At 42.2% G+C, this 16,859-nt stretch overlaps 1 protein-coding gene across 4 annotated transcripts; it reads left to right on the plus strand.

Moving 5' to 3' along the window:
• Nucleotides 1-7,930: 7,930 nt before the first annotated feature.
• LOC148868757 (uncharacterized) lies at nucleotides 7,931-16,750 on the plus strand. Of its 4 annotated transcripts, none has more exons than XM_088968577.1 (16): nucleotides 7,931-9,543; nucleotides 9,695-9,784; nucleotides 10,006-10,128; nucleotides 10,243-10,410; nucleotides 10,499-10,585; nucleotides 10,728-10,867; nucleotides 12,624-12,671; nucleotides 12,799-12,855; nucleotides 13,061-13,612; nucleotides 13,700-13,813; nucleotides 13,930-14,172; nucleotides 14,277-14,417; nucleotides 14,518-14,718; nucleotides 14,828-15,821; nucleotides 16,129-16,202; nucleotides 16,336-16,750. In XM_088968577.1, exons 1-14 carry the CDS (start codon nucleotides 9,523-9,525, stop codon nucleotides 15,585-15,587), a joined length of 2,745 nt encoding a protein of 914 aa, XP_088824703.1. In that variant the 5' UTR covers nucleotides 7,931-9,522; the 3' UTR covers nucleotides 15,588-15,821; nucleotides 16,129-16,202; nucleotides 16,336-16,750. The 4 variants fall into 4 exon arrangements, with proteins under 4 accessions (XP_088824703.1, XP_088824705.1, XP_088824704.1 ...); XM_088968579.1 differs by having other exon boundaries at nucleotides 14,536-14,718; XM_088968578.1 differs by having other exon boundaries at nucleotides 13,709-13,813.
• The last annotated feature ends 109 nt before the right edge of the window (nucleotides 16,751-16,859 follow it).

Genomic DNA, 16,859 nt, shown 5'->3' on the forward strand with positions numbered 1-16,859 from the left:
GATGGAAAAGACGGCCTACATACCAGTGTCTAAGATCGAACCGACCAAGACTCTCCAAATCGGTGCACTGATAAGTGAACTGCTCCGAACACAATTAGTTAGTTTCTTACTTAACAATTTAGATGTTTTCGCCTAGTCTGTGGCAGAAATGCCCGGAATTGACCCTAGTATAATAACTCATAAACTTAATGTGGACCATTTAGTCAAGCCAGTTAGACAAAAAAACACAACCTCACCTGGAGTGGTGGAAGGTAGTCGATGAGGAGGTCAGGAAGCTTCTAGCCACTGAATTCGCCAGGGAGGTCCATTACCCGAGCTAGGTCACCAATCCCGTGCTTGTGAAGAAAGCCAATGGCAAATGGTGCATGAGCGTCGCCTACACTGACCTGAACAGAGGTTGCCCAAAGGATTGCTTCCCCCTGTTCAGAATTAACCACCTGGTAGACGCGACCTCAGGGCATGAGTTACTGAATTTCATGGACGCCTACTCCGTCTATAATCAAATTACGATGAACACAACTGACCAAGACAAAACTACTTTTGTAACTGAGCTCGGGCTATACTATTATAAAGTTATGCCCTTTGGTTTAAAAAACGCTAGAGCAACTTTCCAGCGACTTGTAAATAAGATTTTTGAACTTTTGATTGGCAATAAAGTGGAAGGTTATGTTGATGACATGGTCATGAAGATCCAATTTTCTAGATCTTTAATTGACGATTTAGATGTTGTTTTTCAAATTATAAGGAAACACAACATGAAGATAAACCCAAATAAGTGTGTCTTCGGGGTCACGTCAAGCAAGTTCCTCAGTTACATACTGAACCGAAGTGGCATCGAAGCAAACCCGGACAAAAACAATGCCATCTTAGAAATGCGACCACTCTAGAAAATCAAGGAGGTACAACAACTAACTGACCGGGTAGCTTCCTTAAATCGATTTATGTCTAAATCGGTAGGTCACTGCCTTCCCTTTTTTAAAGCAATTAAAAAGAATGAAACTTTCGAATGGACTAAAGAGTGTCATATCGCATTTGATGAGCTGAAAAATGTACCTAAGTACCACCCCGATTTTAACCTGACCTGAGGAAGGAGATGTGTTGAAGTTGTACCTCTCTGCGAGTGACGAGGCGGTCATCTCGGTACTAATCAGAGAGGTAGATCTGGTTCAAAAACCCGTCTAGTATGTAAGTAAAGTGTTGCAGGATGCAAAAACTAGATACCTCGATATCGAGAAGTTGGTGTACTCGCTAGTGGTAGTAGCTCAGAAACTACACCCATACTTCCAAGCCCATACCATCATTGTCCTTACTGATAAGCCTCTGAGGCATATCCTACTTAAGCCCGAGGTGTCAGGAAGATTGATGAAGTTGTCAATCGAACTTAGTGAGTACGACATCCGGTTTGAGCCACGATTAGCAATCAAAGCCCAAATCTTGACAAACTTTGTAACAGAATGCACGTTCAACACACCAGCCCCTGAACTGACTAAGCCCGCTAAGACGATGGAGGCATCAACCATTGTGGCCCGGTCCCAGTCAGGTTGGCATCGACCTGGGACGAGGAACCATGGATCCTCCACGTCGACGGCTCATCCAATCAACGAGGATGTGGTGCGGGATTGATATTGTACGGCCCAAGCGAGGTGAAGATGGAGTATGCTCTCTGGTTCGGATTCGAGAAGTCGAACAATGACGCGGAGTATGAAGCATTAATTGTCGGGTTGAACTTAGTGAAGGAAATGGGAACAAAACAACTTATTGTCTGTAATGATTCTCAACTGGTGGTTAACCAAGTCAATGGTGACTATGAAGCACGCGACTCGACTATGGCAGCCTACTTAACCAAAGTCAGAGAGATCCTACCATGCTTCAGCTCTTGTATCATTAGACAAATTCCAAGGTCCAAGAATGCTGAAGCTGACGCCTTATCACAACTAGCAAGCACAAGCGACAACACTATGCAAATTGTGTACGTAGAAGACTTGCCTCGGTCCAGCATTCTCAGGGGGCAAAAAAGGTCACTCCCATGTTGCAAGCGGAACCGAGCTGGATTGACCCGCTCATTGATTATTGGCTCCATGAGACCCTACCTGCAAAACGTAATGCAGCTCAGAGGGTAAAGCATCAATCAGCCCGGTACATCCTCATAGACAGATGGCTATACAAGAGATCCTTCACGCTCCCCTACCTACGTTGCCTACGACCCTCAAAAGCTGAGCTCGTACTTCACGATATCCATGAATGTTTATGTGGTGGACACTTGGAGGGCAGGGCCCTCGCCCAAAAGGCATTAAGGTAGTGCTGCTATTGGCCCACGATGAAAGCAGACGCACTCGAGTTTGTCAATAAATGTGACAAATGTCAGAGGCACACCAACATCCCTCATCAGCTTGCTGCTAATTTGAAGTATTTTATTAGGTCGTAGCCCTTTACGTAGTAGGGAATCAACATCCTTGGCCCTTTTCTGTCAGCAACCGAGCAGAGGAAGTTCTTAGTTGTGGCAATAGACTACTTCAGAAAGTGGGTGGAAGCTGAACCATTGGTAAGCATTACAACCTGGAATTTGCAGAATTTCTTCTGGAAAAGCATCGTGTGCCAGTTTCGATTTTGGATAACAAAAAGCAATTTGAAGACATCAAATTCCAGAACTAGTGCACCAAGATGGGGATTTAGTAAAACTTCACTTTGATAGTACATCCGCAAGCAAACGGATAGGTCGAAGTGACGAACTGGGCTATCCTCCGCGGACTAAAGGCTCGTCTTGTGCGAGTTAAAGGGTTGTGGGTGGACGAGCTGCCCAACGTCCTTTGGGCTTACTGGATGAGCTAAAGGGTTGTGGGTGGATGCCCTTCAACCTTACATTCGGGATAGAAGTTGTGATCCCGACAGAGATTGAAGTACCAACATTGTGGCTCAAAGCCTACAACGAAGAGACAAATGACGATGAGATCAGAACTAGTTTGGACCTCGTCGAAGAGGTACGTGATCTAACCCACATTCAAACTGTACCTTACCAACATCGAGTAGCTCGGTATTATAATGCCCGGGTCAGGAAACGACTATTTAGAGTTGACGACCTGGTCCTTCGTAAGGTAATGGCACCTGAACCTGGCGTGGGTAAGCTCGGTCTGAATTGGGGAGGTCTTTACCGGGTATGACGGGTGTTCGGAGAAGGAACCTATGAACTCGAGACCATGGAAGGGAAGTAGGTACCCCGAGCTTGGAATATCGATAACGTAAGGAGATACTACATATAAACCTCAGTACAAGCAAAAACGACTAAGTCTATAAGACCACCGAATTGATCCTATGGACAATGAACTTGAGAGAGGACCTTAAGTCACTCCCTGAAGAGTAAGTGCTATGGTGCCGAGCTGATAAGAAACCTCGGCACAACTTAAGATCCGGTCACCTCTTCAGCACGGGCTCATTAAAACTCGGTCACTTTGGCATGGGTAACGCAAAGTAGCCCAGGTGCAGACAGGTCAGGCATGTACACCCTACAATGTCTGCTCACCCCATCATATAATAACGATTATTCCTATTCGAGTTCGGGAGTAATCTTGAGTTTGGGAATAATTTATACTTCCAAAAAATTTGCTCCTATATGGTCTAGCTCACGAGTAATCCACACTTAGACAAATTTTGCACACGAAAAGTTTTGCAAAATGTTTGTATTCCATTGATAAAGTACTTCGAGTACATAGTGAAAAAAGAAATAAAGAAAAGATTACAACTGTTTAGCCGAGCTCGAAGGCTCGGGACATCAAGTATTTACAAAAGGGGGTCCAAGAAAAGAGGCATCAGTCAATTTGGGGCTCCTTATCCCTAGCGGAAGCGTCAACGGGTGGATCTGTCTCCATGTGGTCCTCAGCGACATCAGCCCCCTCTCCTTCTCCCGTTGTATCATCATCGAGAAGGTTGTCTCCGCTCTCCTCCTCAGAGTCTGGGTCCTTTGCGGCTTCGACGACCATCTCCTTCGTCATCTAAAATTTTGTGATGGCACTGAGTTCGAGGTGGGGAAATTCACATCGGGTCAACCACCTACTTAGCTTAAATCCCTTGTGGTAGCTTGCTGTTTCGACCTAGACCATCTTCTCGCGGTACTCCGCCGAAGACTTATACTCCTCTACAGCCTTGGCCTTCGCGTCCTCTATAGCTTGGAGTAGAATTTCAGTCTGCTCCTTCACAAGTGCCTCGGGGTTCTCGTTCTCTCTCTTCTGGGCCACCTTTGCTTATTCTCTACTTCGAACTCCTTCTCGGCCATCAGTAGAGTCAATAGCTCCTTCTTAGCCCGTACGTCGTTCTTCAGCTAGTTGATCTCGTAGCAAGCTAAGTTGAGCTTAGAGTAGGCATTTCAAGAGGACTCCTTGGCTTTGAGAGCTCGCTTCAAGTTCACCTCGAACTGATAGGCCATGGCGTGGATAGAAGAGTTCACCTACCAAAAGACGAAAGCGAGTATAAGTATGAAGAAAAATCTAAGTACAAAGCAACTTGAAGGTCGAGTACGTACCACCATACAATGTGTGGGCACTCGGGCCCCGAGCTAAGCAACCGGCAAGTCAACCCAACGAGCAACCTCCTCGACGAATACCGCATCCTTGCTCTTGAGAAGGCCAAACTTTGGAGTCAAAATGCTCAGGACTGAAGTATCGCTACCTGAAGAAGTGGCGATCGTTGGTACGGGCTGAGGCTCTGAAAGTGTGGTCTCCTTGGGCAGCGGGGTGGTGGCCTTGCTTGAGTCCTCTTCAACCAAGTCGATCACGGGAAGCTGTTTCGGCAACGGGTGGGTGTTCGGGGGCAGAGGCGGCGACGTCAAAGATGGTGGTCTCAGTGTGGAGGCCCTCTTCTTTTTCTTCCCCTTTTGCATGCTCCCAAAGAGCTCATCGGCAGGGATATTGTCCATGACAATTGCAACAAGTGATGAACTAAGTTAGATACAATACCGAAGTAAAACAAACAAGAAAAGGTACAACAGTTAGCGACCTACTAGGGGGGCTTAGACCGGCTTACATGAGCTTCTCCTCGTTCATGAAGTTTTCGAACTTCAGGCGATCTTCGCCCAAGATCGGACCTCCTCACTTGTCTTCGAGTCCAGTTTAACGCCGGGGTCTTGGATGGCTGCCCTCTTGTGAGTTGGGAAAGGCCACCCCTTGGTGTTACGGACCACGAAGTAGTGTCTCTTCTAGGCCGGGACCTTGTTAGGGAGCTCATGCAACAGCTTGTACCCAGGGTGAGGAGACATATAATAACTTTGCTTGTGCTCGGGTAGAGCACTGGACGAGTTCTTTTTTATGGAAAGGATCGAAGAGAAGATGTCGAGGTCTAGAGGTCGGTTGTAATCGTGGAAAAGGGCAATGGTACTTACGATGTCATGGATGGAGTTCGGATGTAGCTTGTCTAGGGCAATGTCAAAGAACTTAATGACTTCAATTATGAAAGGGTGGAGTGGAAGACGTAGCCCGACAATGAGCTGCTCCTCAAAGACCACAATCTCGCCATGACCGTGATCCCAAGGAAAGTTGCCTAAGGGAATACTGTCTGGTAGGAAACCTCGCTGTGAGCTGAAGGCAGACAAGCCGGAGGCTTCTCGCTCTCGCCGAAGTGAGTCCACATCCTATGCCAAAGTGCCCACCTCGGTAGGATGAGGCTCCACGATCTATGCCGAGGTCCCCACCTCGGCCCCAACGGACTCGCTGCTCCCACCTAGAAGGCTATTTAAGCTAATGCTACACATACTATCAGAAAGGACAATGGAATCGAAAGCAAAGGGAGACGAACTCACCAAAAGAAGACCGAAGAAAGCAAGACGACCTCGGACCCAGGAATAGCTGACACCGAGCTACAATACTTGAACGCGACCTTAGGGACTTTGAATTCACAATTTTGTGGCGAAGAAAATGGGTCCTTCGACCCCTATTTATAACCAGTATATCCAAGAATCAACGATCGAGATCTATACAATCCAATGACTCCTATGAAAATTGGTTGCACACTTCCCGAGGTTGAAATCAATTTAGCACGGGTTTTGACGTTTGTGGAGACTATAATCGATTTGATGCCCACGTGTACTTGATACGTGATCTGGGTCACTTCCTGGTTGAGCTGAATGGTCGAACAGGTCTGACCAACGGTCTGCCCTCCATATCACCTAGACTTCATGCCAAATCCACCTGGGCTCTCCATGAACTCCCCGCACTGGGTCAGGACCTCTCGCACGAGGAGTGGGGGCAATTGATGAGGGGTAATTTGGCACGACGTAGTAAGTAAAGGTTACGTGGATGCAATCTTCCCGTAGGATGACAACTTAGCAAGAGGAGCCTAGTCAGTAGTTTTTAGAGCTCAGGTTTTCGGTCACCTTGGTACAAAGCCACCTCGACACAAAAGCCACTTCGGCATAAAGTCACCTCGGCATAAAGCCTGTTTGGAGCCCAGGAATTAAAGTGACATGTAGTTGACTCCAGAAGCTTCCTAGCGAACTCTGAACCTCACGGGATCACGCCCCGTAACGACAGGCCTTATCCTCTCCCTGCCTAGATCGGGCGATAACGATAGATTTCATTGACTGATACGTTACTCCCCGGCTAAAGTGGGAATGGATCTCATCTACTCAGGCTAAAGATCCCAAAACCGTTTCGTGAGACCCACGACAACTCAGCTATATGAGGGCAACAACCCCTCCAGGGCCCAAGTACGCGCGATTACCTACACTCAAGCTCTCTAGCACTCAAACTTTTGCTCACAACCACAACAATAATACTGACTTAAGCATCTGAGTGACCTTATTGGGTCATTCACCCTGGTCTCTTTGATCCCTGTTTTGTAGTTTAATCTAGCTCACCACGTGAACACGCCTAAGTAACTTTCCAACTAGGAGTTTCAAGATCCCACATTTTATATATATATATATATATATATATATATATATATATATATATATATATATATATATATATATATATATATATATATATATAGTTTTTGCTTTCATATGTTTTTAAGTCACCACATCCCAAAAAAAAAAGTTTTTGAAGTACTTGTTTTGAAAGGCAAAATCAGGTTGGTTTGTTTTAAAAAACAATACATATATACGCGATAGATATTAACGCCCGCGTGCAAAAAATAAATAAAGAGAGAGAGAGAAACAGCATCAACCCTAACAATGAGTTTGTAATTATTCATTAATGGAAGTGGGTTTCAACTAAGAAAAGTTAAGTCTATGTGCAGATGACTCCCATTTTTTATTGAAAATTTGAGTAGAAGAAAAACCGATATTTCTTTGCAAAACTTTCTTTCTAAACTTGCAATCATTAATGGCTTCCACTCCTGATTAAAAGCTCGAGGAAGAAAGAGAGCTCTGCAATCGTTAATGGCACCCATTTTCTCTAGGGTTTGGTTAAATTTCCCTCCTTTATTTTTATCCAAACTCTCAAGTATTGAATATTCGATTTGGGCTTTTCTTTTTTTAGGGCAAATTACAAAGACCCCCTGTACTATGGGGTCTGTGACAAAACTTCCCTTGTACCTTGTTTTGCGATAAAAACTCTGTATTATCATGAGACAAATACTTTCTTTGACCGTTAAGTCAGATAACGGAATACATTAAATTATAAAAATACCCCATTAAACTTTTTTTATTTTGTTTTTTTTACCCTTTTTCTCTTAAAACCTATTGTCTCCCCTTAAGAGGGAATGGGGATAGCATTCCCAAGTGAGGGGGAACACTTGTGTAAAACAAATGGAGGTTTTTTCACTTATCTTTCTCATTTAGTTTGAGCGTTAGAACCGAAATAGTATTTGCTTCCTAAACATATAAATTGTAAGAAATTTTTATTGGCAAAACAAATTGGGGGCGCTGAAAAATAATTCTTGAAAGTGAATGCTCTGCCCAGCGGAAACTAAAACGGTCAGAAAGAAAGCCAGAAAAGGCGGTACTGTTTTTTTTTTTTTTTTGTATTGTTTTTCAGTCTTGTTGGATTGATACTAGCTTTGAAATCGATCGTCATTTGGCCGACTGGTTAAGGCATGTGCCTACTAAGTACATGGGGTTTCCCCGCGAGAGTTCGGATCTCTCAGGCGACGTTTGGAATTTTTGCTACTCTCTTCGCCAGTTGGAAATGGAACCATTGGCTATCGTTTTCGATTTCCCCTCTCTCAGCAAAGCTTGCTACTACTTCTGATGACTGGTTTCAGCCGGAAGTTGCAGCAGCACCGTGAGAGATGTTTGGAATTTTTGCTGCTCTCTTCGCCGGTTGGAAACGAAACCATTGGCTACCATTTCCAATTTCCCCTCTCCCGGCAAAGCTTGCTACCGTTTTCGATGACTGGTTTCAGCCGGAAGTTGTAGCAGCATCGTGAGAGACGTTTGGAATTTTTGCTGCTCTCTTTGCCGGTTGGAAATGAAACCATTGGCTACCGTTTACGATTTCCTCTCTCAGCAAAGCTTGCTACCATTTCCGATGACTGGTTTTCAGCTGGAAGTTGCAGCAGCATCGTGAGAGACGTTTGGAATTTTTGCTGCTCTCTTTGCCGGTTGGAAATGAAACCATTGGCTACCGTTTGTGATTTCCCCTCTCAGCAAAGCTTGCTACCGTTTCCGATAACTGGTTTCAGCAGGAAGTTGCCGCAGCACCGTGAGAGACGTTTGGAATTTTTGCTGCTCTATTCGCCGGTTGGAAACGAAACCATTGGCTACCGTTTTCGATTTCCCCTCTCTCGACAAAGCTTACTACCATTTTCGATGACTGGTTTCAGCCGGAAGTTGCAGCAACACCGTTTCTGCTTCATCTCAATCCACTTCTTTACCTTTGCCGATGACTGCCTCTCAACTGGTTTGGCTGGGCCGATTCCACCCGCGACACAGATGGCATCGCTTACAAGGGGTTTGGGCGCATGATGCCATCGATAATTGCCCGCCAACTGGTTTCGGCCAGGCCGGTTCCACCAACGACACATGTGCCACTGCTTGCAGGGGATTTGGGCACATGAAGTGTCTGATGCAACTGCGGAAGATGAAAAATTGCATCATGCAAGCAACAGAAAACTTTTGCACATGTGAACCGAGGTGCTATTGTAAACTGTGTGATGCCCGACACACACCATTCAGACTACATGAGATCCGGACTCTTGTAAAACACCCCCTAAATATCACATATCATATCCAACATCTTAGCAAATCGAATTCGAATTAATATTTGTAAGATCCATCGGATCATTGAATCGGTTATAGAATCTACATTATCGAAACAGATTCGGATATATTCGAATCGGGTCTAATCTGATCCATTTGCATTCCTGTATCTCTCCATATATTTGCACGTGCCACTCAACCAGTTGTAGATAATACGAGTCGCTTCGTTTGCAGCCCTCTCCTTTCCTCTTCACAAACCTTGGCTTGAATATGGCGCAACGCCGATAAAGCGCGAAGCTATAATCCCTCGCTTCCCCGCTCCCCAATTCATCCTCAAATTCTAATAATTCTTTCTGCTGAAAGTTTGGTGGTGGCTACCAAATCCTTAGAGGATGTCGGGCGGATTCTTCCGGGTAATATCTCTTTTGTATTTCAATTAAAAAAATGAGATTGTATGTATTTGTAGGTTTAGGATCCGAACTCATCGATCTTATGCGTCTCTGTAAGATTCTGCATTCGAAGTATTTGATTCCTGTTGAACTTGTATCGACATTGATTTGCTAGGGCACTTCTGCCGATCAAGACACTCGGTTCTCGAATAAACAAGCGAAACTATTGAAAACCCAGAAGTTCTCGCCTGAATTGGATCATCTGGTTCGTAGTTGTCATTTGTTTTTTACTTTGATTTTTCAGTTTCAAGAAAACTATCAGAAGGAAGAATATTCAGTTTCGGTAATTATTTATAGTTCCTGAAAGCTAGGGTTTAGTAGGATCCAACAAGTTTTAATTGGGGTTAGTTCATTAGTACTAAAGTAACGATTGATAAGTATAACAACTAATTGGTAACTTAATTGTCATCAAAATTATGCATATAGGTGGACATGACGAAGGTGAAGATGGATGTTATTAGGCCTTGGATTGCTAATAGGGTGACCGAGCTTCTTGGATTCGAGGATGAAGTTCTAATCAACTTCATATATGGACTTCTTGATGGAAAGGTAAGCAGTAAGCTTATTTCCTTCACCCCGAACCTGTTTGGATGTTGTTTTGAAGATTAATTGTTTTTGTTGATCAGTAATGAGCGTCGATTATCCTTTCCTTTTTTCTTGTAGGACGTGAATGGGAAAGAGGTTCAGATCCAGCTCACTGGGTTCATGGAGAAAAATACTGGAAAGTTCATGAAGGAGCTTTGGACTCTTCTGCTCAGCGCCCAGAAAAATGCGAGTGGTGTCCCTCAACAATTCTTGGATGCCAAGGAAGAGGAAACTAGGAAGAAAAAGGTTTATATTCATATGAATTGTTGCTTTACTTCTCATTGTTGAAGCTCTGGTGTTGGTTTTCTCCTAATTCTGTTTATGGTCATCATAGGCTGAGGCAGATCGGATTACACATGAAATCCAGAAAAAGAAAGAAAAAGAGTTAAGAGAGCTGGAGCGAGAGAAGATGAAGAAGATGGTAACTTATTCATTCTATGCCAGAGATAGCTTTTCTCGAACTGGGGTTTCTGGTTTTAACTTCCGTTTATATCTTTTCTTGCACTCAGCTTGCTTCTGCAATTATTTGGGTTCATATCATTCTTTACCTCAAACTACTGTAGGACGGCGAGATTGATGTCTTGAGGACCACTAATTCTGCATCTGACCCAATTTCAAGGCGTTCACAGTCAAGAGCATCCAGTGTTCATCCTGATGAAGAAAAAGAAGCTGATGGGATAAATGGGTCTAGGGGAAATAACAGGTTAGAACTGATACCATCCACTTCTCTTTCATTTGCAGGATTTTCTTTCTGTCATATTGTCTCTTTCTTTGGCTGTTTTGGCATTTTCGGTTTGTTGCCTAAAAAGTCTTTAAGGAGGCACATGAAGCTTGTGCACAAAGGGCATGCCTCAATGTATAAGAGTCACATTTCACATCTTGAGGTGCCTTTTGTGAGGGATTGCACCTCATGGATTATTGAAATAGGCTTTCTTATAATAAGTCTGTAAAGAAGTCAACACCAGTTGTCCCTAGTGTTTATTTATTTTTGTTGGAACAAACTTTTCAAATGTTGATATCCTTTCAGAATAGCAAGCAGTTGTAACTAGGCTTGAATACAATGCACTATGTCCAGTTGGCCTGTTTTTTATCAGCTATGTCCAGTTGGACTGTTAGATTGTGTTCGTGCTATTGAATTTAAGTCTGTTCTGTAGCCAGTCACATATTACCATGATGAAAAAACACTGTATTTTTTAATATGTATAATTGTCCTTGTGACTGGTGCTGTTAAAGTGCATTGTGATTGCCTATAAAAAATTGTAGTGTTAAAGTGTTCAATCCAGTGCTACCATCATTTATTTATGATTTTATGAATTTCGCATTCCTAGTTTCCCTTGAAATGAAATGCTGACTTAATTATGTTTATGAACACTTAACATCTTGCCTTTGATGTTATTCATGAGGTGCTTGTAGACAAAACTGCCGCAGCTGTATAAATGAATGGGCGACATGTAAGCATAACCATAAAATTGCTTTGGTTTATAAGCTAGGTTCCAAAACTAGAGTTGCTTCTGTTTTGCTTGGATCCATTTGGCTGTCGTTGATGGTAACTCATCAAAGGCCAGTGTAGGAAAATTTGGAAAATGGATGGCATGACGCCATAATGGTATTAGTTCACCTCATAACCTTGCCAGTCTAGCAAGACTGGTCTCAGTAACAATGTACCTTGTTCTGGGATTTCTGTGCAACTTAATGTTTACATAAGAACTGAAATTGTTCTTGTCCAAATATTCACTGTTCAATTAAATTAATAATACTACAATGAACTAGGCAAATAAAAAAAGGGCATCCACTTTGTATATCTTGGAATGATACTTCTATTTACCTGATCAATTTAATCTTGGATTTGTTGTTATATACAATAATTAGAATCAACTATGTTCTTAAGCAGTATATTGCCTACTTGTTTATTCCTGTTTGTTGCTAGTTGCACTTTCTTTCTCAAGTTATCTATGTTCTCTTCCTCCTCTTTATTACATGCCTCTACTAATGCTAAGTGGATAACTTTTCTAATTATTTTTCTTACTCTTCATTCTTATCTATATCTTGATACATTGGCATGATAGATTGACATCCTATGTCCTGGTTTGATGGGTTGTATAGGGTTGGTTATCTAATATGTGAGATGTTACCATTTTTTAGTCTAATTATGATTTTTTTTAATGTCTAGCAAGCAATGTATAGTTCCCAGTTTTGTTTTAGTCTCTATCACTTTATGCAAATTGTTTTAGTCTAGCAAGCAATGTATAGTTCCCAGTTTTGGTCTCTATCACTCCAACTTTTTTAATCTCCTTCTTTGCATTGTGAAGTAAGTGGTGATCGGTCTCTTGGGTGGTTATAACTTACAAGTTCAGTTTTCTGTAGTTATCCACTTATCCTACTAGAATATATAGAGCTGTTTCTTTTAGCATGTATTTGAAGCTCTAAACTTATAAATGACATTCTTTTCTTCTTTACAGGGTCTCTAGATCACCGCACTTAGTTGATCACTCCCCTTCATCTCATCGGTATTTATTCTTCTCTTGCATTTAATATAATTCTCTTTTCCCCACTTGGGTTACATTTGGAAAACATGTTTATAATATATGTATACATACATGTGTGTGTACCTACTCTCATTGGTTTCTTTTCCAGAAGCACACATTCCAGGTCTATCAGTAGGTCATTTTCCAATTCAAGGAGCTACTCAGGGTATGTTTCTTATATTATAGCGATAAGATTTCTTGGATTTGTTAGCGTTGAATAACCTCTTGTCTATCTTTTTTTGGGAATTAATAAGAAATCTAATTTTCCTGTCCCGAGGCATGACATGATGTATTGGGGAGCCTTAACACCTACCCCGCTTTTTTTTTTCTAACTTTTATTGTTTTACTTGACCCATATGTACCTATCTTAGTGATGGACACAAATCAAGAAGCATATCTGGATCACCTCAACCACGAAGACGCTCTAATTCTCCTGAAAGGGAGTACCGATCGCCACGAAGACGATCTATTTCTCCACATCGCAGGCATTCACCAAGAAGATCTCGGTCTCCTTTAAGGCGAAGATCACCTCATTCACGACGCAAATCACCCTCTCTTGTGCGGCGTAGGCTCCTTTCTCCTTTGCGACGCAGATCTCCATCTCCTATTCGGCGTAGGTCACCATCTCCCGTTCGGCGTAGGTCACCATCTCCTATTCGACGTAGATCACCATCTCCTGTGAGGCGTCGATCCCCACCTCCTTTGCGTCGAAGGTCTCCATCACCTCCAAGGCATAGGTCTCTTGTGAGACGGAGGACCCCCATTCGTAGGCGGTCACGGACACCTTCGCGGCATAGGTCTCCATCTCCACTTGGGCAGTCACTATCTCCACCTCGGCGTCGGTCTCTATCACCAGGGAGGCGGCGGTCACCTCTTCCTAGGTCCCCAAGATATAGAAGAAGATCGCCTAGACAAAGAAACAGGTATTATAACATTTGATTTGCTTTAATATTATCTTTTATTATGAGGTTATATCTTTTGATGGAATCATGTATTTACCGGAGTGGTAGTCCTTATAGAAGTCACAGTCCTGCATACCGGAGCCGAAGGAGCTTGAGTAGGGATCGTGATCTCCGTAGTAATGGAGTAGACAACAGAAGATACCGTTATGATGCCTGTGAAAGGTATATATTGTTACAGTAACTCAAATAGGTTATCCTTTTCAACCTAGATCCTTTGGTAACCTTATAGTTGTACCATGTTTTACCATCTGATGCAGCTCTCCATATTGATCCTGTAGGAAAATGTCTCCTGTGCGTAAGACCCCTGAGAGAGAGGAGGTTGATCGGTCTATTCATGCACGCAAGGAGCCAGTCTCTGTTTCTCGCCGACCACCAATTTCTTTGAGGTCACCACAACGGGATCCAGATGATCAAAGAAAGGCCCGCCAAAAGATGCCCACTATTTCACCATCACCAGAAATGTCTCGAAGTCCATCAGTAAATTCACCACGTGGACGGAGAATGAGTCCTAGTGAAGATAGGTCTGTATCATGGTATACCTGTTTGAAAATGTCATAATCTTTATGTTGCACATTTCTAGAATTGGTGTTCTCACATTTTTCTGTACTTTTAAATGTACGTACAGTCTGTCTGAGAGCCCCGTAAGGCAAACAAGGGAACGATTATACCATCGTGACAGTCCATCTCCTGCTAGGCAACCAAGAAAACATGTTTCACATCATGACAACTCAGAAACAAGTGAGGAAGAGGAAACTAGTCGTGCCAGGTCAAATTGATATGCAACTGTTCTTTCAGTTTCCAATTGAAATTTTGGGTTCCATTTGTTTATATTATTTTTTCATTGATGCTGGACTTATTTATTTTAGGGATGGTGGTGATAATAGAACTGATTCTTCACGGAAAAGAGCTAAGCATTCACTGCCAATTGATAGTCGGAAAAGATCTCCTTCAAGGAACTTACGGCAGGAAAGGTGCTCTCTTGAAAAATTAGATAACCGTGGGTCTGGTGAAGATTGGAGTCATCTGGATGACACATTATTAAGGAAGAAAGACGGGGAAAAAAAGAGGTATGGAGTTATCTTGGTTGTTTGTTTTATTCTTGTTCATCTGGAGATATCTGTAGAAAAACCTACATTGCAAGTCCTGGAGGTATAATTATACCAAGCTCTTCTGCAGTGAGAAAGCTTCAGCAAGGACTGATCCTCCTCAAAGTCCTACTAAACTAAAATCACCAATGCTGGAAGAAATTGAGTACGGGCCAGGGAGACCAGAGGGGGAAAGCTATTCATTGGATCGTGTTAGGGATGAAAAAAGGGATTCTCCAATTGAAGAATTACAAAGATCACACCCTAGAGATGGCCAAAAATCTGATGAAAAGAAGCATTCTCGTTCAAGCCACTCTGAAGGCACAGACCGGGTTCATAAAATTGAAGCTGTTAACAAATCAATGAAAAAGGTTGATAGGAAAAACCGGGCCATTGCTACCGGTTCTGAATCTGAGGAAAATGATAAGTACAGGTTGGAATACATGGAGAAGAGAAAACATAAGAGAATGGATAGACATGAAATGAATTCGGAAGATGATGAGAGTCATGATTCTGAAATTGACGGAAGGAAGGAAGCAAAAAGAAGAAGGAAAGAAGAAAAGAGATTACGTAAAGAAGAGAAACGCCGACAACGTGAAGAACGGCACCGTAGAAAGGAAGAAAAGCGTGCTGCCAAGCTGAAAGCCAAGTCAATGGATACTGTGACTCCGCCTTCAGATTTCGAGAAAAACCGAAATGATGGCAATGATTCAGATGATGAGGCTGACTTGAGGAGGGAATCTCATCCATGTGGCGCTGATGACACAGAGTCTGAGCAGAAAAAGCTTGAAATTGAGCTGCGAAAGAAGGCTCTTGAATCACTAAGAGCAAAGAAGGGCATCAATAACTAAATATGTTTTTGTTGTTTTGGATACATTGAACTATTTCTTCTTTTCTGTTGAAGAGTAACTTTTAGCGTTTTAGCAATCTTATGTTTTGATAAAGTGGGAATGTTATTGTTATATAGCATAGTTGTTTTAATGTAGTCTGTGTTTACTGCTGGCAGCTGAACTGGATAAATGAGGATTTCCTGAGCTATTCTCTTGATGTGCAACTTTGTGCAGACCTTGCTGCTAGATTTTCTGGTAATATTTGCTTTCCCTTTGTTGGGAATTTAGTTTATTGTTTTGTAGGAGTTCTTAACTGGGTGGATATGAGACCATCTCATCATTTGATTGATGTTTATGAAGTGGATTTAAAAGACTTTCTGTAACACTAAATTATATACTCTGATGTGGGTTTTTGTCCTGTTCCTGGTAAAATAACAATTACGCTTAACAAGGTCAATCGAATAAATATTATTGCTTAATAAGTTGTAAAATAAAGCCTAAAGGTCTTGACACTTTTGTAAGATGAAGTTCGTACTAAATCGGCTTTGTGGTTGATTGATAGATGAGAATACTGTCAACTAGATGACTTGGTTGAGCAGGACCTTGTGCAGAACCACTTATTGAACATCAACTCAGGTGAAATGTCATACATGCTTTACAGGATTTTTAGATGGAAAGACTCCAGTCTCTCTTGACTAAAACCTCTTTGTATATAAATACTTGAGATCTTTTATATTGTATTTTGGTTTGACCTTTGAATACTTGGCAGTTTGACAGTTGTTCCGGGGACTTTGTTTTTAATATTCACCAAGGTGATATAGGCTCCTGAACCATCCTGTCTTGATGTTGATGTCAGCTGTTAAGTTTCTCTGGACGGCATCTCCATGTATGTGTAAGCAATAACAAATTATGCAAATGCTTATGCACTTTCACTCTTTACTTGCATTTTGGAGTTTGATGATATTGTTTTATGAATTGGTTGTTTTGGTTAGTAATATATGGGATTCTGATAAGCATTTTCTCCTCAGAATCCAAGCTGGGGAAGCTATATGATGTAATATTTGTTGCATCATTCAAATTTCAGTCGGGGAATGTGTTTTTTGGTGATTCATGTTTTTTTCTTTCCATTGTAATTTTTTCCTCTTCAAATATTTTATATCATAATTTATATTCTATTAGAAGCATGATATGGTACCTGGGGCAATAGATTATTAGAGTGGTTGCTTGGCCGAAGGGTTGTCTTCTCCTCAACAGGTTTGCTTTGTGATGATGACATGTGGTAGGATAAAGTTT

The sequence above is a fragment of the Nelumbo lutea genome, chromosome 2, assembly GCF_056320005.1.
Source record: "Nelumbo lutea isolate HS-2025 chromosome 2, American lotus-T2T, whole genome shotgun sequence".
Classification (NCBI taxonomy): Eukaryota; Viridiplantae; Streptophyta; class Magnoliopsida; order Proteales; family Nelumbonaceae; genus Nelumbo; species Nelumbo lutea.